Source organism: Vulpes lagopus, chromosome 1, assembly GCF_018345385.1.
Source record: "Vulpes lagopus strain Blue_001 chromosome 1, ASM1834538v1, whole genome shotgun sequence".
NCBI classification, from domain to species: Eukaryota; Metazoa; Chordata; class Mammalia; order Carnivora; family Canidae; genus Vulpes; species Vulpes lagopus.
The window spans coordinates 76,898,628-76,920,060 of record NC_054824.1 but is presented as its reverse complement, the minus strand read 5'-3'; the positions used below and the strand labels follow the sequence as shown (position 1 = coordinate 76,920,060).

Genomic DNA, 21,433 nt, shown 5'->3' with positions numbered 1-21,433 from the left:
GAAGGTACAGAGAGGAGTATCCCAAGTTCTAGAGATCTGCTGTATAGCATCACACTTACAGTCAAAAGCGCTGTATTGTGCACTTAAACGTTTGTTGAGAGGACAAATCTCATGCTAAATGTTTTCACTATATTTAAAAAAAAAATAGAGGGTATCTGGGTGGCTCAGTTAAGTGGCTGACTCTCAATTTTGGCTCAGGTCTTTATCTCAGGGTCATGAGATCGAGCCCTGTGTCAGGCTCTACAGTTAGTGCAGAGTCTGCTTGAGATTCTCTCTCTCTCTGCTCCTCCTCCCTCCAGCACATGCTCTCTCTCTAAAACAAATAAATAACTCTTTTTTTTATGAACTGCTATGTGTAATGGGTTGCAGAGGGATAGTGCCCGGAAGGGAGTGTAAGTGAGGTTCATGTTCTCTTCCATGATCCAGGTGGTCGTTACACATCTGTGTAACGATGTGTTCAGTTTGAGAAAATTCGTTGATCTGATGGATGCACCTCTCTGTATGTGTATTATTAAAAAAAATTTTTAAAGTAAAATGAGTAATTTCTCTCTCTAAAGAAAAGAGTCTATGTCATGTACACTTAGTGACTCAGGCAATTACACCAAATAATAATGAAAGCTGGGGCACCTGGGTGGTTCCACGGGTTAAGCATCTGACTCTTGATTTCAGGTCAGATCATGATCTCAGAGTCATGAGGTCGAGCCCCAGTCGGGCATTGTGCTCAGCGTGGAGTCTGCTTAAGATTCTCTCCCTCTCCTTCCGATCCTCCCCCACACCCACTTGTGCCTCTCTCTCTCTCTCTCTCTCTCTCTCTCTCACTCAAAAAAAATGAAGACAGTAACAAAAACAGTAATAGCCATTAACTGGACAGCACATGCTTCACATACGATGCAATCATTAATCAAAACAGCAACTGTGTTATCACCAGTACCTCGATATTTTTGGTGAGGAACTAAGCATAAACAGACCTGTATTTTTAATATTTCCAAGGTGGCATAGCTAGTCGGTGGTGGAATTTGGATTCAGGGATGGTGAGTTCAAAATCCAGACTATAAACCACCTGCTGCCATGCAGTGGACTCTTACCCTTACCAGTTCCCTTAGTTGCTCCCTGCACCATTGCCACGATCACTAACTGAGACCCAGGTTCTGAGTTAGAAATATTGATGTACTTTTGGTAGGAAAAAAATTCAAGAAACTAAAAATTATGAAGAAAAATGCTACAAAGTCCCACACACAATAATTTTGTCTGGTACCAAACACGGAGCTCTGGGTTGTCCCATGGTTGATACAATGCCCTAGAATAGGAGAAAGTTGATAAAGAAGGCAATTTCAACATGATTATTCAGGAGCACGTGGGTGGCTCGGTGGGTTAAGCATCTGCCTTTGGCTCAGGTCAGGATTCCAGGGTCCTGGGGTTGAGTCCTGCATCGGGCCCCCTGCCCAATGAGGGGAGTCTCCTTCTCCCTCTCCCCTTCCCCCATGCTCGTGATCTCTTTCTCACTCCCTCAAATAGATTTTTTAAAAAAGAATCTTAAAAAAAAAAAAAACTTGGTTATTCAGTCACTAAGCCAAGTAGCCAGGGAATAAAACATTCTGTAATTTACACACAAGCCACCCAAAGTGAAGATCTTTCTGATTGCTTGAGTATCTAAATGCATTGGACAGAGGGGATTAGTCCCAGGAAGAGGAAAGCCCTTTTTGGAGACCACTGCCAAGAACATGTGAGATACTGGGGAATCCAGAGCTGTGTATTGATCTTTGACGGTGGGGAAGGTAGGGTCTGAAGAGGAAAAGGGAATCTTTCCAATGGAATGTCGCCCATCAAGAGAAGTCCAGAGGCAGAAATGACCAGGACGTATTCAGGGCACCTTCAAAACATCAAACAGAGCAAATCTATTGGTAGGTAGTTGAACAGGTGGCTGGGGAGGTTCATGACGAGCTGTGAATGCCTGGAGGAGGCTGATAGATTTTAAGAAGCAAACAGGGCAAAGTCTATGTAAATTCTCAAATCATAGAGTACAGGTGGGTGGAGCATGGGAGAGAAGAGACCATAAGGAGGTAGTGAGGTGGCTGATGAGGGCCTGCAACGGCAAGGGAGCTGCCCGGAAAACCAGAGAAAGATTTTTTAATAACCTGGCAGGACTCAGTGACCAATTAGATGTAAGGGATGGAGAAAACAGTGTCTCTCTAACTACTGTTTATCCAGAAATGTTTCAGAAATGAACTTGGATAGGTAGGGAGTTTACCTAAGTTGAACCACAGAGGAGGAGCAGGGAAGAAGGAAGAGGAAGAGGAGGGCTGACGTACTAGGTGATGGAATGGCACGCTGTCCTGAGGACGGGGAAGAGACCCTCACACCAATTAGTTTTGTGATCACATCACTTACTTTCTCATTTCTAAAACTAGGAATTTCATCCAGGAAGCACCTGTTGAACACTTACCCTGCACCAGGCACTACGCAATTGTCCGTGTGTTTCCCGTGCAGGTGGGCCGGTGGGGTACTCCATCCAGGGTAGGGTCCAGCCTGGGTTCTAGCAACCCAAGTGTGGCCAGTTCCTTTAGCAACTCCTAGCTTTTGCTTCCCTCTAGTGGCCACGTTGCACCACTGGACTTGTGCTTTTGGCCCCTTTGTTCCCGGAGAGCTGATGTGAAAGGGAAAGTGAAGAGGTCTTTAGGACGGAACTGAGTCATAGATCATGCACAGGGTCAAGGGAACAGGTAGTAAGCAGTGTCCAAAGGGCACACTCTGATAGTTAGTTGGTAACCACGTGGGGAAGTGGTGATAAGAAAGATCCAGTGTCATGAACCTGACATGAGACGGAGGGTGGCAGTCAGTCCCAGAGCAAAACGAGCAGCAGAAAGCAGAAAATCCCATTAGGACTCAATAAATGGGTAAGTGTGGACAAGAAAGAACTGTGGGCCACAGATAAAGCCCCTTCTTCACACTGATGGGATCAGGGATAAGGGAAAGTCTGTCATTCACTGAGGGCAAAAACTGGACAATTTATAAGGACGACACTGTGAAGACTCTGGGAACCCCTTCATTAGCTGCTGCTGCTTTCCTTGCTGGGCACATGTTCTGGATCGTTCAGCTGGACAGCTGGCATCCCCTCCAGTCCCCACTACAGCGGGGGGTGGCCGGGTAGTAAGGAAGCTGAGAGGCTGGCATAAGACAGGGCAGGTGCTCTGGGATCTCACTGGCTGGTAGGTAAGCTCTTGTCAAAGGTCACGGCCAAGGGCAGGTGACGAAGCTAATAGCACAGCAGCCCTGAGGGGAGACAGCCGTGGCAGCGCCTGGTGGGGCAGTCCTGTGAGTTAGCAATGGGAAGAGCAAATCACTTCATGACGGACCCCCTGCCTCATTCTTTGGCCAGCACCCCACACTCCCCTGTTGTCGCATGTGGGGTGTTCGTATGAGGTTCCCCAGTGGACAACAAGCTTGGCGGTGGCGAGGCCATCAGGACGGTCTGCCTCGACCCTCTGTGCCCTGGTGCACAGCTCAGGGGCTGGCTGGTGAGAAAGCAAATAAGTACGTGGGTGGCATAACCGGACTCATAAGACCTGGGGTCCTACTTCTGTGGTTTTCTGCTGTGTGATCCTGAGCAAGACAGTTCACCTATCTGAGCCTCGGTTTCCTCATCTGTAGCATCAGATCCGACTGCTAGCTTAAAGGATCGGAGTCAGAATCTGACCTGGGAGGGTCATATTGACGCCCGTGAGTCTCGGGAAGGGCCCCACAGGTGCGCATCATCGTCTTATTTTGCTTGAAAAGAGGAATTAACCAGCTGGTGACTCTGGGCCTTGGCGCTGAGCGAAGCATGTAGAAGGTGCTTCTTCGGAACGTGCCGCCAGCAGCGGGCTGGCCTCTTTGCTGAGACGGGTTCCCCTCCCGGGCCCTCAGCAGCTCACTCCTGAACTTCCCCTACGCCCTCTTCTCAGTCTGGTCCTGGCAGACTTGCCCCCTGTGCTTAGATCGCCGAATACCGGCCAGGCTGACAGGTGCTCTCTGGGCAGCCGGCGGGAGAAGGGCCTCCGTCCGGGGGTTACTTTGCCAAGTCTCTCTGCGCCAGCGGACCTCTCAACCTCTACCCTGTCCCCTCGGTGTAAACATGCTATTCGCCTGGTCTGGCTGAAAGTTCCAAGAAACCCTTCCCAGCCTGCTGTGGCCTGTTGTTTGTCTAGGAGCCCTCCTGCGGGAAGAGAAGCGAAATTCATATCCATGGCTATACAAAGGGAAATTGTAACCTAAATCGTACCCTACACCTTTTACCCCTGGGCTTGCTTTTATTTGTTTATTTTTTATTTTATTTTTATTTTATTTATTTTACCCCTGGGCCTGCTTTTATTTATTTTTTCCAGTCTCTCAGTCTCTCTCAATATGTATCACTAAGGATGGCTTAGAAATGGATTTCTCGGGATCCCTGGGTGGCGTAGCGGTTTGGCACCTGCCTTTGGCCCAGGGCGCGATCCTGGAGACGTGAGATCGAATCCCACATCGGGCTCCTGTTGCATGGAGCCTGCTTCTCCCTCTGCCTATATCTCTGCCTCTCTCTCTCTCTGTGACTATCATAAATTTTTAAAAAAAGAAATGGATTTCTCTACTCCGGGCACACAACGTTAGTGCAGGAAACACGCCCTGGGTACGTTCCAAGTTGTGATTACTGGTTAAACAATAGATAACATTTATTGAGCATGTCAGGGTTTACGCCTGTGAACTCGTGGAATCTTTGCAATGACTCATGTGTTCCCTATTTTATAGATAAGGAAAATTAGCCAAAGAGAGGCCAATTAACTCACTTAAGGTTATAGAAACGGTGACAGTGGACGCAGACTCAAACCTAGCGGGCTGACTCCAGACCCAGTGTCCTGCAAATGGAAAGTGGTGATCCACATCTGAATACCTGAGGTCAGGTGACCTTGTGCACTTCTCTGGAATCCTGTCCGGTCTTTGGCCAGATTGCCCCTGGAGCTCAATTGTGCTGTCAGTGTGGCCTGATAGCACAGAGCACCATTTGCCAGAATGCCTGAGGGCAGCCCACAACTTCTCATCTTCTCTCTACCAAGAGGGCAGCTCTTTGTAATCCCCGGGTCTCTCCCAGCCACCACTCTCAGGCCTCTGCTGCAGGTAACCTTGGGTTTTCCTGTGGACACTTTCCTCCTTCCCCAGCTCCGGCGTGTATTGCAGGAAAGTGCCCTCCTGCCCAGGTTCTTAGAATCAGAAAGTAAAGGCAGCTCAGGGAAACACAAGGGAGCCCAGAGACACCCCGCCCCCCTGGTCAGGACCCTTATCTCCAGACTAGAGGTGAAGGTTGCAGAGGCCTGCATTCATTGGCAGGCGGTGCATCCTCCCAGCCGCAGCTGCTGACAGCTCGTGCCCGGCCTAGATGGTCCCTGAAGCCTGCCCAGGGAGCACAGAGATAAGGGGCAGAGAGAATGTGCAATCAGTTTGCATTTCCTCCCTCCCTCCCTGGAGAGCTCTGACCCTCCAGCATTCGATAAATTCTTGTTGGATGAACAAACGAATAAACATTAAATTAAGCCAGATCTGAGATCCTTGTAACGTCCACTCGGAGCAAATCTAGCTCCCCCTCTGGGTGGAGGGTGCCTGTCCCCTAGGAGCCTAGGCGTAGTGGGTATGAGCCCTGTCCTCGTCCCTACCTCGTTCTCCATGGCTGCCTCTCACTTGGATGAATACACTGGAGCATTTCAAGTTTGCAGATGCCACAAAACTGGAAGGAATCGCTAATCTGATAGATGAGAGGGTCCAGGATACGCGTTAGCCCGAAGTTTGAAGTTAACAAAGATAGATAATTCTCTGAGCTAAAGCCTCAAGTACAGAAAGGAAAGAAGCTAGCTCGAGAAGACCCTCGGATTGGGCTCTTTAGGAGGCTGCATGCTCCGGAGAAGCCAGGCAACAGAAGACAGTCGGACCACATTGATGGAAGTAGAGTGTCTAGGCCTAGAAGTGAGTGCTGGCTTAGTCTGTCTACAGCAGACTGTGTCTGCTTTAAAAAAAAGGGGGGGGGGAGGCGGGGGGTTTGAAGGGATTAATTTTAATTCATATCTATCAAAGGCACATCACATTAAAAGAAACCAAAAACCGAAATAAACAGAAGGAAAGAGAAAAATCGAGAGGCCGACATGCTAATCATAACGGTTGCCACTCACTGAATGCTTATTGAGGCAAATTTCTGAGACCTTGAAAGTCTACAAAGGCCTTTCATGTGCCCTCATCCTGACTGTTTGGACACAGACTTCTTTTTCTTTTTCTTTTTTTTAAGATTTATTTATTTATTTATTTATTTATTTATGATAGACATAGAGAGAGAGAGAGGCAGAGACACAGGAGGAGGGAGAAGCAGGCTCCATGCCGGGAGCCCAACGTGGGACTCGATCCCGGGACTGAAGGATCGCACCCTGGGCCAAAGGCAGGCGCTAAACTGCTGAGCCACCCAGGGATCCCCTGGACACAGACTTCTAAGTTGGTAATAATTGCCACTCAGAATGTTGAAGGAATGGCTCCATTTTCTTTAACACCCTAAGGTGGTTGTTGAAAACTGCTGTCCTTATGATTCTTGATTTGTTGGGTGTCACCTGACTTTTTCCTCCTCTCTCCCTGAAAGCTTTTGGAACGCCCCCTTCACTGCCGCTGCATCCTGACACTGTGCTTTAGAGTAGGTCTTTGCAAAATTAATCACAGCGGGCGCTTGGAGCAGTGTACCCGTGTGGCAGCGTGAGCCCTTCGGGTCCTGGGAATTGTTCTGCACGATTTATTCCTTTTCATCCTGTCGGTCTCGTACTTGTGAGGTCGATTCTTTCATTTTCTTACATCTTCTCTCTTATTTTCCTCTCTCTGTTCTTGTTCTACTCTCTGGAAAATTTCTTTGACTTTATCTTCCAACTCACGTGTGACGTGTTTCATTTCAACCGTATTGCTAACTTCGCAGAGCAATTTCTCATTCTGTAACGTTCCCCCCTTTCTGCAGCAGCTCCATCCTTTTTCATGGATCTAACACGTTCCTTACCTCTCTGAGGATATTACGGTGTCCGTGGAGGTTTGTGGTCCTGCCTGCGTTTTGTTTCCTCTGAGTGCCTGACCCTTTTTGTTGGTTTAACTTGGTCTCCGTCGGAGGGGCTTTTCTGCAAAGTCTGGTGATCTTTGGCTGAATCGTATTCATATTTATGAATGAGGCACCAAAAAAGCTGAGTGGATACTCCGTGTGATCGAAGGAGAGTATTTACTGGGAAATGTCGCTCTGCAGTGGAGGGAGGGATCTCCAAATGTCAGAACTTGAGTATCGCCACATCTTTTTGGTTTCTCCAATGAAAGATCCTCAGATCTGCACAAAACGTTCCTATTTGGCTGTCAGTGTCCTGGGAAACAGCAAGATCAAGGATGGTGGCCATCTCCCTGTTCTGTATGTGGGCCTTCAATGGATTTCAATTTTTTAGGCAGGTGTATATCACATAGAAGAGGGACCCAGGGGTCTACTCCCTTCACAACCCCTCTTCCCTTTCTAGTGCCACCTGTACTCTGACCCTCAGTGCAGCCTGGTCCTTCCACTTCCCAAGCCTTTCCCAGGGTCGTGCCGGGCTAATGGCAGGAGCTTTTATTGCCTCTCCGTTCTACTGGGCCAGAATCCAGTCTTGCAGGGACTTCCTGTTATTCAAAAATATATTGACTTCTCTTGTCTAACTCTCACCTCTCATTCTATTTGTTCTTGGTGCTTTATATCTTAACCCCCTTGTGTCATTTTTATCAGATTTAGGAATTAATGAAGATATAGATAGGCAAATGATTGAAGGATAAGATAATTTTTCAAAAAGGGTGGCCCCTGGGTGGTGGCTCAGTGGTTGAGCATCTGCCTTGGGCCCAGAGCGTGATCCTGGGATCCTGGGATCAAGTCCCACGTTGGGCTCCCTGCATGGAGCCTGCATCTCCCTCTGCCTGTGTCTCTGCCTCTCCCTGTGTGTCACTCATGAATAAATAAATAAAATCTTTTAAAAAAAGATTTTTTTTTTCAAAAAGGGGTCCCAAATAAATCAACTGTGGGATCTGGAACTCACTGACAAAAAGAGGTGGGCAGCCAGTGTGAGAGACATCAGGCATTGCAGCCACTCGTCGCAGCTACATACCAGGCAATAGCTTGAGGGCTTCGTTCACTCGGGCATTCAATGAGTATTTGTTGATCGCCTGCTCTGTACAACGTGTCACTCTAGACACAGGAGATGTGACAGTGAGGAAGACGGAGAAGGCTTCTGCCCTCCTGGACCTTATATTTGTCTGTGTGATATGGCAACAAATAAATAAACAGCTTGTTAAAGATAAGTTAATAAGTATTCCAAAAAAAAAAATTAAACAGATTTGGGTGTTAATGAGTGAACTACTTCACCCATAGAATATTAACACCCAAAGGGCCCCTGAAATCCAATTTCCTTATCTGAAAAATGAGGAAGTTCAGGTGCAGAGAGGGGAAGGGATTTTCCCAATGTCACACACAAGTAAAACCTGCACCAGCACCAGGCCTCCTGATTCCCCGCTCCTGCATTCTTCCCGCTATTCATTTCTTTTTTTTTTTTTTTTTAATTTTTTATTTATTTATGATAGTCACAGAGAGCGAGAGAGAGGCAGAGACACAGGCGGAGGGAGAAGCAGGCTCCATGCACCGGGAGCCTGATGTGGGATTCGATCCCGGGTCTCCAGGATCGCGCCCTGGGCCAAAGGCAGGCGCCAAACCGCTGCGCCACCCAGGGATCCCCCCGCTATTCATTTCTACACAATTCTTGAGATCTCTACTCACTGCAGACCACCCTGTGCCTCTCTGTGGCTCCGCCTTCCATCTCACCCTGGAGGAACCAACTAAACTAAATAGCTCAGTCAGTTGCAGTCAAAGGGGCCCCAGCTCCAGTGAACAAAACTGAAGCCAGTCATCAGCGTTAGACTGTTCATTGGACTTGGCAGCAACATAGGCTACCTTCCAACTGAAGGCATCCCAGGGCTCCACAGCCGTGTCCCTCGCTGCCCAGACATTGTTTTACACCTGTTTCAAATCTCAATCAGGGTAGAAACAGAGCACTAAACCCATGTAAAGAGACCTCCTTTCTAAAGAGCTCATCTGAATTTCACAGGAGTGTGAGGACAGGATTTTAAAGCAGCCATCCTGGGACGCCTGGGTGGCTCAGGTGGTTGAGCATCTGCCTTTGGCTCAGGTCGGCTCGGGCAGCAGGCGTTGTGGGGTGTTGTCAGACTCCTGGGTGGGAGTGTTCTTCAGACGGACAGTGCATGGGAAGCAATGCAGAATGAATCCTCATTTTCCATAAAGGGATCCAGGATCCCACCATCCCCTTGTTTTTTTGCAGAAAAAACTTGTGCTGAGTTGAGGGACCCCTTTTTAAAAAAAATTTAATTTATTTATTCATGAGAGACACAGAGAGAGAGGTAGAGACACAGGCAGAGGGAGAAGCAGGCTTCATGCAGGGAGGCTGATGCGGGACTCGATCTCAGGACCCCAGGATCATAACCTGAGCCAGAGGCAGACCACTGAGCCACCCAGCTGCCCCAAGTTGGGAGAACCTTAAAGGCATCTGAGTCACCTTCCCTAGAAGCTTTCAGGCCAGTTCTTCTAGTTACCCCAGGTTAGGGCAAGACTGCATTAAAATTATAGAAAAGGTAAAAGATCTGATTTACTTCTGAGATAATTTACATGCCTATTTACAGCTGGTACAGTCTATCCCCATTTTTTCTATTTCTTCTCTACTCCTAACTTACTGCTAGAATTGATTTGTAAACAAGCATTTGGAGAACTAAGTCTGTTGATGACACTGTCCTAAGCGCTTTAAAAATATTATCTCGGGACGTGTGAGTGGTTCTCAGTTGAACGTCTGACTCTTGATTTCGACTCAGGTCATGATCTCAGAGCAGTGAGATCGAGCCCCACATTGGGCTCAGCATGGAGTTTGCTTGGGATTGTTTCTCTCCCTCTGTTGACTCCCCCGCCCCCCACACACACACCCATGTGCTTTTTCTCTCTAATTAAATAAATAAAAATCTTTTCAAAAATATCATCTCATTGGGGGGCCTGGCTGGCTCAGTCAGTAGAGCATGTGACTCTCAATCCCAGGCTTATGAATTCAAGCCCCGTGTTGGGCATGGAGCCTAGTTAAAAAAGAATCATCTCCTTTAATCTTCATACCAACCTATGAAGAAGATACTGTTCTATCCCCATTCCACAGATGTGGAAACTGAGACCAAGAAGTCAAGTGACTTGCTCCTGGTCACACAGCCGGTGAGGGGCTCCAGAGTCCATAGCCTTCAGGAGAATCTGGTGGAGACACAGGCAGGCAGAAGCCGAGGGCCTAGAACAACAACAGTAGAATGCTGGGCACGTCGTGTTCTACCCCTGGGAATATCGCTGGAAACTCCCGCAGGGAATAATCAGATCTTTTTCCATAACATGAGGAAGTTCTTAGGGTTAATCTCGCTCACGCTGTTTATACACGAAGGAGGTTCAATCATTCTCCACGTAGTAATCAAGCAAGAATGGACCTAAATGAAAGCAATCATTTCTGGTGAATATGAATAGGAACAAGGGTGGTTATGAAGTCTCCTGTGTGTGTGTAGTGGTAGCTGCTGGAAAGAGGCCGACCCAGAGCACCTCAGAGCGGGGAGGACAAAGTCCACCCAGGGACTGGGCATCAGGGGAACAGGTTCCACCAGAAGTAGGAAGTAGCCGGGGACCCAGAAAGGAAGAGGCTGGCAAAGTCAGGGGAGGAGAACCAGCTGATGACTCAGCAGCAAGGTGGAGCTGGGTGGGCTGGGCAGAAATCTAAGCGATTAGCATCAGAAAGGTTTAGCAGCCCCCTTGCCCCCAAGGCCCTAGGGAGCCAGGCAAAGAAAATGCCTGAGAAGGGCCCAGGAAGGGGCAGGGTCAGAGACTGTGGGGGTGGGGGTCACAGTGAAGGCAATTAGGTTCATAGAAACTGAGGTGCGCTGCCAGAGAAGACTCAGAAACACCTGACTTCACCCTGAGAGTCTGTGCACCTGCTCAAGGCTCCCAGCATTTCCCTCCTGGGAGCGAGTTTGGTCTTTGAATCTAGAATGGGATCGAACTAGTAGATTGGAGGTTGAGCATCCATTGCCAATAGTTTGAAAATCAACAGTACAAATCTGAGGCAGCCTTGGAGCTTTGAGCAGGGTGTGAGGGCCCTTCCTGACACCCGTCCAATCACCTGGGACCTCTGCGGTGGTGAGAGGTCAGCGCCCTCCCTCCGTACCCCCCTGGTTTCAGCCAGAGGATGCCCGGACAATAGGAACAGGGTTCACCAAGACAACGTTTGAAAGATTTGCAGAGGACATGGAAGCAGTTCTTAAAGGCTGCGGGGGTGGGGGTGGGGGGGTGGGGAGGGGGGGTTCGGGGGAGAACGAGGTGAAAACAGCTGTTGTTGGCACCCCATTCTCTGAAGACCTGTTTAAATTTCTGGGACAGAGATTTAGCTCAGGGCAAGAAGTGGGGACTTTGTGAATGTGCCCCTGCGCTGCCAAGGGGACAGTAGAGAGAGTGAGGTGAGGGACAGCGGTGAAAGTGGGGGCATGGTCACTGGTCCTTTCTGGGTGGGAGAAGAGAAAGTAATGACCCTGGGACCCCAGGAGACAGCGGAGCAGACACAGCAGAACTGGACAGAAAGAAAGCTGCACATGTACTTTTCCAAGAAACTCCTCATTTAGTATTTGTGATGGGATTTGGTTTTTATTAGTTAATGAGGGGCACAGTCTATATAATTAATGTCAGTAGGTGGTGTGACTCATCACAGTCCAAGAGAAGGCTTAAAGCGGGAGGCATGAATGAATTATTTTTTTAAAATATTATTTATTTATTGAGAAACACAGAGAGAGAGGCAGAGACACAGGCAGTGGGAGAAGCAGGCTCCATGCAGAGCCGGATGTTGGACTCGATTCCAGGACCCGGGGTCACACCCTGAGCCGAAGGCAGACGCTCAACTTCTGAGCCACCCAGGTGTCCCAAAAATGAATTATTTTGAAGATTTCAAGTACAAATGTTTTAAGGGTTCCAAGATTCCTCAAAGGTCTTTTGGCCTCTCTGCCCTTGACCCCTCCTCTACGTGGCAAGGGAACATTCCAGTACTGACTCCAGTCCTGGCTTCTCTGAAGCAGCGTTTCTCGGTGTGACCCTCGGAGTCCCCTGGGCAGCCCGAAGCTTCCCCGTTGCTCTGGGGGGAGGAGGAGGAGGGATGGTTTCAGGGGCAGCTCTGCGTGACCACCGGCTCGTTCGCTTCTCCTGAGCCCTGGCGGCCAGGTTTGGACTCCCTTCCTGCCACGCACGCACCAGGGACCGAGTGTGGTACATCTCTTTGACCACGCCACGGAGGTGAAGCAAACCAGGACGTTCATCCTATATTTGAACCATAATCGTTCCTGTCTGGGTCTGTGAGCGCCAGAGAAAGTACCTGTTGATCATCTCTCCTCCACTCTCTCCTCTGTCTGGCCTGGGCAGCCCACGGGAAGCAAAAACCACCATCTACTGGTGTTTTCCAGGTTTCTCTTGATCTTTGAATTATAGAAGCACGTAGCCTGGCTCTTCGCCCTCGCACACTCCCTACTGCAGCCCCCACCTGCCTGTGGGTGGGTCTAGCTGTCACTTGTCCAAGGAGGCAGTGGGTCTTGTATCTGATGATATGTTTGCAACCAGAGCCTCAGGCTCCCTCTGCTCTGCTGCAACAGTCTGCAAAAGGGCCGTTTCTATCCCTGGAAGGGCTGCAGGTTGCATCTTGGGCCTTGCGCACACTTGACGTTGGGAAAGAATCCTGAGGTTGGCACGCACGAAGGACTCCCCTGAAGCCTAGGAGCCTGGTGATAGAAATAAATTCTCAGGGTTGGCAGGAAATTTTGTGGTCATCTAGTCTAACATTCTACAAATGGAATTTGCAAATTCTACAAAGCTCCAGTAGTGGAAAGTAGAATCAGTTTAGGGATGCCACCAGCCACTGAGGAAAAAAATGAAATAGAACATCAGTGACATTAACTCAGCGGACCTTGTGTTCCGGTGGTGTGGGTGCTCCTGTGTAGCAGAGACTGGCCAAAAAGTGAAAGCAACTTGAAGTAGGCCAAGCCAGCCCTGAGAGGACCAGTAACTCAGGCCAGTGGTCTTCTCTCCACCTGCCTCCCACCCCCTCCAACCACAAACATACCTAGAACTTGTGCATAATTTGCTCTGGTATGTGGTGTAAAGACATGGGATTTGTGGTCAAGGGCTGGGCTCAGTGCAGCTGGGTGACCATGGGAAATCATGTAGCCAGTGTTTCTCAGGCTGTATCTCAGGGCCCCCTCGTGCAGAATCATGAGTTGGGGGAGTCTTGCTAAAACTATGTGTCCGTAGGCCTCCTGAATCATGACCTGTGTTGGGGGCGGGGGGGGGGGGGCGGGTAAGCGAGAAACCAGCAAAGGCAGCTGCCTATGCAAATAAACTCCGTAGGTTATTTTTTATGCCCGCTCTTTGTTCCAACCAATGATCTTGGTGTTTCCGAATTTAAAGGTCTTGATGGGTGAGGCAGAGATGGCAACACCACCTGGTGGTTGTGAGGATCAAGTGGAGGGTTCCTGTGAGAGCACCCTGCGTCTCAGCCTCCCACACCGCCCTTCTCAGGACGGTGCTTTAGGGAAGGGAGCCCGGGAGGGGGACGCGGGTGGAGTCCGTGCACTTAGTGGCACCAGGGAAGGGAAATGGAAAAATGAGCCAAGAAGCGTGTTTGCTTCTTCTGTCTCCTTCCCCCTCCCGCCTTCCGTCTGGCCAGTGTCACTTCCTGATGCGATCTCAATGGCAGGACGGTGCCCATCTGCAGACGTGGGCCTTGAGCGGCCTCCCTGCTCAGGGCTGGGGGGCGACACATGGTAGAACTGTCGGTCTGATGAGGCACATGACCTTCTGGAACCCACTGTGACATTCAAGTTCCTTTAGTAGGAAGTTCTCACGGTCCTGAATGCTGAGCTGCTGGTCCTGGCGGGCCTGTTGCTTCTCTCCCTGCCGGGATGCTCGGGATGCTCGCAGAAGCCTCCCGGGATGTGGGATGCTGGATGCGTGCGCCCTGGCTCGGCTGTAGGGGCTGGTGCGTCAGCAGCAGCTGGTGCAGGCCGCGCAGGCCTGGGGCGGGGTGGGGGGAGGGGGTGCCCTCGGGGACTCACAGACAGGCCACCTCCCTGAGGCGGCAGGGAGGACTTTCCCACTGAGCCACTGTCGCAGAACCTTGGGGAGAACAGGCTGCCCAGCTGGGCCCCCGGGTCCCCATCTCGCCCCTTCTCTTCCCTTGTTCTGCCCCTAAGTGCAGCTGCTCTTTCAAGAGAGAGGCTTTGTGCTTTGCTCTGCGAGAGAAACTAAGAGCCAGTGGTTTCTCATGGTGGAAAGTGAAAGTCTGGGTGTTCAGGTCAAAGGGAGGCTGTTCTTACCCCCGGGGCCTCTCTCCCCACTTTTATTGGTTCTGCCCCAGAGCCAGTGCCGTGGGGAAGAGCCAGGCCCAGGGGAGGGCGGGATGGGGCCCTGAGGTAGGGTTCCTAAGGACGCGACCCGCCTTCCTCCTTCCCATCCTGTTCCCTGGGCCCCAGTGGCTGGGCTGAAGGTAAACCAGATCCTCCGATTCTCCTTCTCCTGCCACTTGCTGGCTCCGTCTTTTTTGTGTCACCGGAGCCTCTGTTTCCCTGCGAGGGCTCCAACTAGGGGTGGGGGGAGGGTCAAGGCTACAAAGCTTGGGACGCAGGAGGTCAGCTCTTGCATGATCTCCAGACTCCAGGTAGCAGCGGGAAGAGGGAGTGAGTCAGAAGTGGTGCCCAGTAAGTCGGAGGGTGGGCCCTGGGGTGGGGGGGTGGCACGGGGAGCACCCTGGGAAGAAGCAAGGAGACAACTGGGGAAGGGGGTGCAGGGCACCGTCAGCGGGAAGCTTGGCCCCGGAGAAGGAGAGTAACTCCAGGCGGGCAGGGGGCATTGGGGTCAAGCTGGGCCTGGTGGGCTCCAGCCTGCGGTGGCACCTGGGGCACGTGCCAATTACTTTATTCTCTTGTTTTCTTTCCTGCTCCCAACTCCCTGTGCCATCTCCTGCCTCCTTTCCGCTCCGGCTCCCATCTCTCCCCTTTCCTTCCTCTCCTCCTCCTCCTCCTCCTCCTCCACCTGCATCCTTCCTCCCTCCCCTCCTGCCCACCGCCCCCTCCCTCCACCCCTCACATTTCGCTCCACCTCCCCCCCCCAAGCTCTCTGGTGGATGTGAGTTGACCGTGGTCCTCCAGGACTTCAGCGCGGGCCACAGCAGCGAGCTGACCATCCAGGTGGGACAGACGGTGGAGCTGCTGGAGCGGCCCAGCGAGCGGCCCGGCTGGTGTCTGGTGCGCACCACGGAGCGGAGCCCCCCGCAGGAGGGCCTGGTGCCCAGCAGCGCCCTGTGCATCTCCCACTCCCGAAGCAGCGTGGAGATGGACTGCTTCTTCCCCTTGGTCAAAGGTAGGGGGACGCGAGGGGGCGGGCTCGGGCCCAAGGCCGCTGGCCCCAGAATGTCCTGGAACTAACGTGTCTCATGAACTGGTTTGACCTCTGACACTTGCTTGTGAAGGGAGCGGGTTGGGAACTTGGAGAAACAGCTACCTGCGACTATGGGAAGGTCTCGGGTCACTTTTGTGAGTCCGTTTCCTGTTCAAGTGCAAGCTGGATTGGGTGGCCCCGAGTCCTCATCCAGCTCTCCCGCTGCACCGGGGAAGTGTCCCCCGGCCGGCGCCCAGCCTTCCCCCTTCTGCGCCACCCACACCCCCGCTCCAGAGCCACCCTGAGCCCCCCCGACCCCTGCCCCAGTGCCCGTGCTCACGCAGGGGCTCCGGGCAAACCCCGGACCAGCACACGGCACTGCTGAGTCGGGCCTGGCCCTCCCCTCGGCCCTGCCAGGGTTCCAGACACTTATTCATGGGGCTCGAATGGGGATAAGTTATTTGAGCCCTGGCTTCTGATGTGTATAAGCTCCGTGTTATTTATTTTATATGAATTCTCTGCTCGTTTATTCACTTTTTCCCTCGCACCAAGGAGGCCGAACTATTCAGACCAGTGGTTCTGTTCTCCAAGGCGGGGCGGGGCAAGGGGGGCGCCTGTGGATCGGCAGCATCAGCATCCCTCGGGAACTTTTAGAAATGCACGTTCTCAGGCACCACTCCAGACCTCCGGGGTCAGACACACTGGGGCGGGGACTAGCGGTCTGTGTTGACAAGCTCTCCGAAGGACTTTGGTGCTCACTCCAGTATGACAACCACTAACCTCGAAAGACAAGGCCGGCAGGGCCTCTGAAGCCAGTCATTGTACATTGAGCAAACGGAGGCCCGGAGGGTGAGACCAAGTTCTCCTGGTTCTGAGCTGATTTTCTTGACTGGTCACAGGATCTACAGGTGCCTTCTGCACAGACCCGTGCTGGGTATTTATGAAATGGGAAGAGGGTAGGGACGTGTTGGGAGGCAGGGACACCAGGGTCACCACAGAGACCCGCTACAGACCTCCTGATGGGTACTGGGAGCTGATGAAATGTCCAAAATGGTCCCGATTCTCAAATTCCATCTGGTCTACCTCCAAAGCCGGCCTTCCTCTCGTCCACCAGATGGCGGTACAGGTTGCCTTATGAGGGCTGCCCGACTCCTTCAAGGAGTTGGATTTTAACTAAAACCTGGTTCTCTTCCGTCCACACACACACATACACACCCCTGTGTCAGCTTCCCCCAGTTTGGCCATCACCTGCTCCTCCCCCCTTTTCTCTGAAGACTGAGGAGGGATGGTGTCAGGAAATTGTGGATACTGCAAGTACGTACGCTTTGAAGTAGCCACTGGAGAAACTCGTGGTACTAGGGAAGACAAGATCCCTGACCCCAGGAATGTGGTTCTCTTTGAAGTCTGACCGAGGGAAAACGGGGGCACAAGGGGGCAGAATTGCGAGGGTGGATGATGTAAAGTTCAAGCAGTGCCTGGCACACACGCAATACGTGGTAGTTGTCATGATAAGTTGTAGTTGTGACATCATTTGTCATCGGTTATTCAGCAAAATAGCTACAGACTTACACATCCAGTCTAGAGACCCCCGTCTTTGGAGACAAGACCAAGGACAGAACCTCATGTGCCAGGGAAGGTCTGCAGGTGCAGGTGGTTCTATCAGGAAGGACTCTACTTCCAGAGAAGAGCTGAGACTTCCTTTTATTTTATTTTATTTTATTTTATTTATTTTATTTTTTTATTTTTATTTTATTTATTTATTTATTTATTTATTTATTTATTTATTTATTTATTTATGAGAGATACAGAGAGAGAGAGAGAGAGGCAGAGACACAGGCAGGCTCCCTGCAGGGAGCCCGACATGGGACTCGATCTCGGGATTCCAGGATCAGGCCCTAAAGCTGAAGGCGGCACTAAACCGCTGAGCCACCCAGGGGTCCCCGAGCTGAGACTTCCTGACGTAGGCCCGGCCTCCCCTGCGTCCCCTCCTCGCTCCCACCCAGCTGGGTGACAACAGCAAAGCCACAGTGGAGAAGCAGAGAGCAATCAGCAGGGGTGTGTGACCCAGAGGCCTTCAGGGCGAGAGCTCTCCAGGGAGACGGATTGGTGGAGAGTTAAACAAGATACCAGGGAGGAAGGATGGAAGAGAGAAAGTAGGGAGGGAGGCAGGCTTGGAACTTTCCAGCTCTCTGCACCAGCCGGCAGTACCCTACAAGGGCCTACCCCCCATTTCCTGGGCTCTGTTTGCAGGCTGGTCTCTCTCTCCAAGCATAGGCCGGTGAGCCTGGCATTGAGAGGGTGGCCCGTGAGCTCACACTGCCCTCTTGCCGTGTGGGCTCAGAATATGCAGGCGTCCGAAGCCTGGCAGTCAGGACTCCGTGGAGAAGCCCTCATGGCCCAGACGCAGCCTCAGCTGCAAGTACGCACACTCAGCACATGCCCTGGAAAGCCACCTCCCTCTCCGGGGCCTGCCAGGAGCCTTGGGCTCTCAGCGGAAAGTCAGTGGCTCCTTCTCCCATTCCAGCGGGCTGCCTGCTGGCCACCTGGCCTCTCCCCTCAGCTGATTTGTCTCCAGCAGGTGCTCCCCTTACAAGCTCCACACAGCTGGATGGAGAATAAAATATTCTTCTGGGGGTTGTGGAATAGGACACGTTGGCCTCATCTCGTGTCACTAGAGGTCAGAATCTGTTTTTCAGTTCTGAGAAGGAAACTGGTCCTCTTAGCCTTTGCAGAGAGCATCAGATCAGTGCTCCTGTGGGCTATGAAAAGCTGGGCGGTATCGTAGGACATGCTAAGTGCCACACGAGTGCTCAGGCCATGACTGTCGCCCCCAGAGATGGAAGTGGAAGAACCTTGGAATGTTCACACTAAGGGGGTCCTTGGAAGGACCACCGGACCAGGGTTCTCAACTCTAGCTGCATAGAATCACCTGGAAGCTTTACCAAACGACAACGCCCAGTCCCCACCTAAAACAACCGGATTCAGAATTTCTGGCATGGGACCCGAGGGTCAGTGTTTTTTAAATGCTCCTTAGGTGACTCGAAGGTATAGCCAGGACCAAGGACCAGTGCACTACCTGGTTTTCTTTCTTCTAGGAGCACTTTTGGGCACAGGAAAGCAAGGGGACTTCTCACAAGCCATAGGGAAAGTGGATGGCAAAGCTGGAGGAGAACCAAGGCTCCCACCTCCCTGCCCAGAGCTCTCCACCACGCGCTCTGCCCATTGAGCTTCCGGGCAGCTCTCGGGCTCCTCTCTTGTCTTTCCTTCCCGTGCCTCTCAGGAGATAGCGGCTGGTTGTTTCCTTCTGATACATCTGCGGCAGGACTGATGACAGGGCTGTGTGACCAAGCGGGGGGCCTGCCTTTCCTATTACCTTGCAGCCACACTGCCGCCCTCACTGGGCTTGGGCACTGGGGGACCTGGTCATTCCTCTTCCTAATCGATCCCCTCTCACTTTCTCAGCAGTGAGCAGGGGAGGGCGGTGCCTCCCAAGGGGCAGAGACTTTGTAGCAATGGTTTCAAGTCTGGATACGTCTGAGAATCACTCAGAGAAGACTTTTTAAAGGTCTTCTGATACCTCACACCTCACTGCAGACCGGTTAATTCAGAACCACCCAGGTCCTGGGTATCACTATTTCTTCAGCTCCTTGGTGATTCCGATATTCCATGAGTGTTGAGAGTCCCTGCCTTAGGGGATTGGCAGCCTTTCCTAGGAGACATTAAAAAAGACTTAGAAGGGACTAATATGCAAGTTACATAAAGAACTCCTACAACACAACAGGAGAACAATTTAATTTAAAAATGGGCAAAGGACTCAATAGACATTTCTCCAGAGAAAATATACAAGTGGCCAATAGGCTCATGGAAACATGGGCAGCCTCACTAACAATTAGGGAACTGGAAATCAATACTATAAAGAGGTATCATTTTATATCCATTAGGATGGCTTTTTTTTAAAAAGCCACAGAAAATTGGGGCGCCAGGGTGGTGCAGTCAGTTGAGCAGCCCATTCTTGGTTTTGGCTCAGGTCATGATCTCGTGGTGGTGGAATCAAGCTCCACGTCCGGCTCCGCACTCAGAGCAGAGTCTGCTTCAGATTCTCTCTCCCTCCTTCTGCCCCTCCCCCTGCTCTCTCTTTCAAGTAAATAAATAAATCTTTAAAAAATGTTTAGAAATGTAAAACCACAGAACAACAGCAGGCCTTGGCGAGGACGTGGAGAAATTGGAACCCTGTGCACTGCTGTGGGAAAGTAAAATGGTGTGGTTGCTGTGGAAAACAGTAGAGGGTTCCTCAAAAACTGAAACAGAATTATCATGTGATCCAGAAATCCCACTTCTGACTACGCACCTGAAAAAATTGAAAGAGACCCAAGAGAGAGATTAGCAGCACTATCCACAACAGTGAAAAGGCGGAAGCAGCCCTAGCGCCCATTGATGGTCGCATGGACAAATGAAATGTGGTTTTTTTTTTTTTTTCTGGTTCAAATTAATCATTTTATTTCCATCTGTAACACTAGCAGGAATCCAACAGACTGATGTACATGGATATAGTTTAAATGTAACAAAGAAAGATTTGAACTATGTACAATGAAGAAAGGAAAATGATTTTTTTAAATCAATCTTTTCCTATTTTGCAGTTTCTGGATAGTAGAAACTAAACGTTTTTTCCCCAATTTAATTTAGTATGAAGGAATAGGAATACAACCTTTATGATCAACCATTTGTCCTTAAGCACAAAACTTAAAGGAGATTTTGGCTGCATGGTGGTCTTGGTTTCTGAAGTCTGGGTACTGCTGGAACCTAACAAAAGAGTTTCTATGAAGCCCAGAAGGAACTTAATGGCAATGACATCCAAATAGAGGGCAGGCATACCTAGCATCACGCCGATGAGAAATGATGTCCTGCCCTCCTTGACTCCAAGTAGAAAATTACTTTCATATGCACCCAATGGGATATTACCTGGCCTTAAAGAGAGAGGAAAATCTGACACATGCTAAAAACATGGACAAACTTCGGAGACATCATATTAAGACATCAAATAATAAATTGGTCAAAAAAGAACAAATACTGTATGGCTCCACTTATATGAGGTACCTAGAGTAGTCAAATTCATAGAAACAGAAAGAAGAATGGGAGGAGAGGAGCAATGGGCAGTTAGCGTTTAATGGGTAAAGTTTCTATTTTATTTTATTTTTTTTAAGATTTTATTTATTTATTCATGAGAGACACAGAGAGAAAGGTAGAGACACAGGCAGAGGGAGACGCAGGCTCCATGCAGGGAACCCGATGCGGAGCTCGATTCTGGGACTCCAGGATCACGCCCTGGGCCAAAGGCGGGCGCTAAACTGCTGAGCCACCCAAGGATCCCGAGTTTCTATTTTATAGGATGAAAAAAGTTCTGGAGATGGATGGGGGTGGTGATTGCACAACAATGGGAATGTTATTACTTAATGCCACTGAATTGTATACTTAAAAATGGCCTAAATGGTTAAAAAAGAAAAAAGAAAGCACTGGTCCTCGGTGCTCCTGCGCCAGGCTCCAAAAACCTCAGGTTTCCACACATAGCTATCTAAGGCATCTGTGTTCCTTCTCCTTTCCTGCAGTTTCTTCCCTGGCTGTAGCTGAACGCTGGAGAAGCCATAGGGAAGTAGCAACACCGAGGCGAGGGGGGTGAGCCCTATGAGCAGAGGTCCACAGGAAAGGGGCAGTGGCCTGAGTGGCCCTGGCTCCTTCCCAGGGAGTGCTCTCCTATGAGGTCTCCCAATGATTTCACTGTCATCACCCAACTGGCCTTAGGAACAGCTCACCCAGGGCGTGGAGGCTGCAAAGGAATAGAACAGTAAGGAACACCTGGGCTCCGGAGGCACATGGCACCAACAGCCCAAGAGTGTGTGATACTGGTGACTCCCATCA

The 21,433-nt window shown here is 50.6% G+C and overlaps 1 protein-coding gene across 15 annotated transcripts in view; it reads left to right on the top strand.

Moving 5' to 3' along the window:
* KALRN (kalirin RhoGEF kinase) overlaps positions 1-21,433 on the top strand; it is a 661,253-nt gene that overhangs the window by 504,006 nt on the left and 135,814 nt on the right. For all 15 annotated transcript variants that reach the window (XM_041763076.1, XM_041763066.1, XM_041763054.1 and 12 more), the window contains exon 34: positions 15,256-15,502. In XM_041763076.1, coding sequence (XP_041619010.1) covers positions 15,256-15,502 — 247 coding nt within the window. The remainder of the gene's footprint in view (positions 1-15,255; positions 15,503-21,433) is intronic.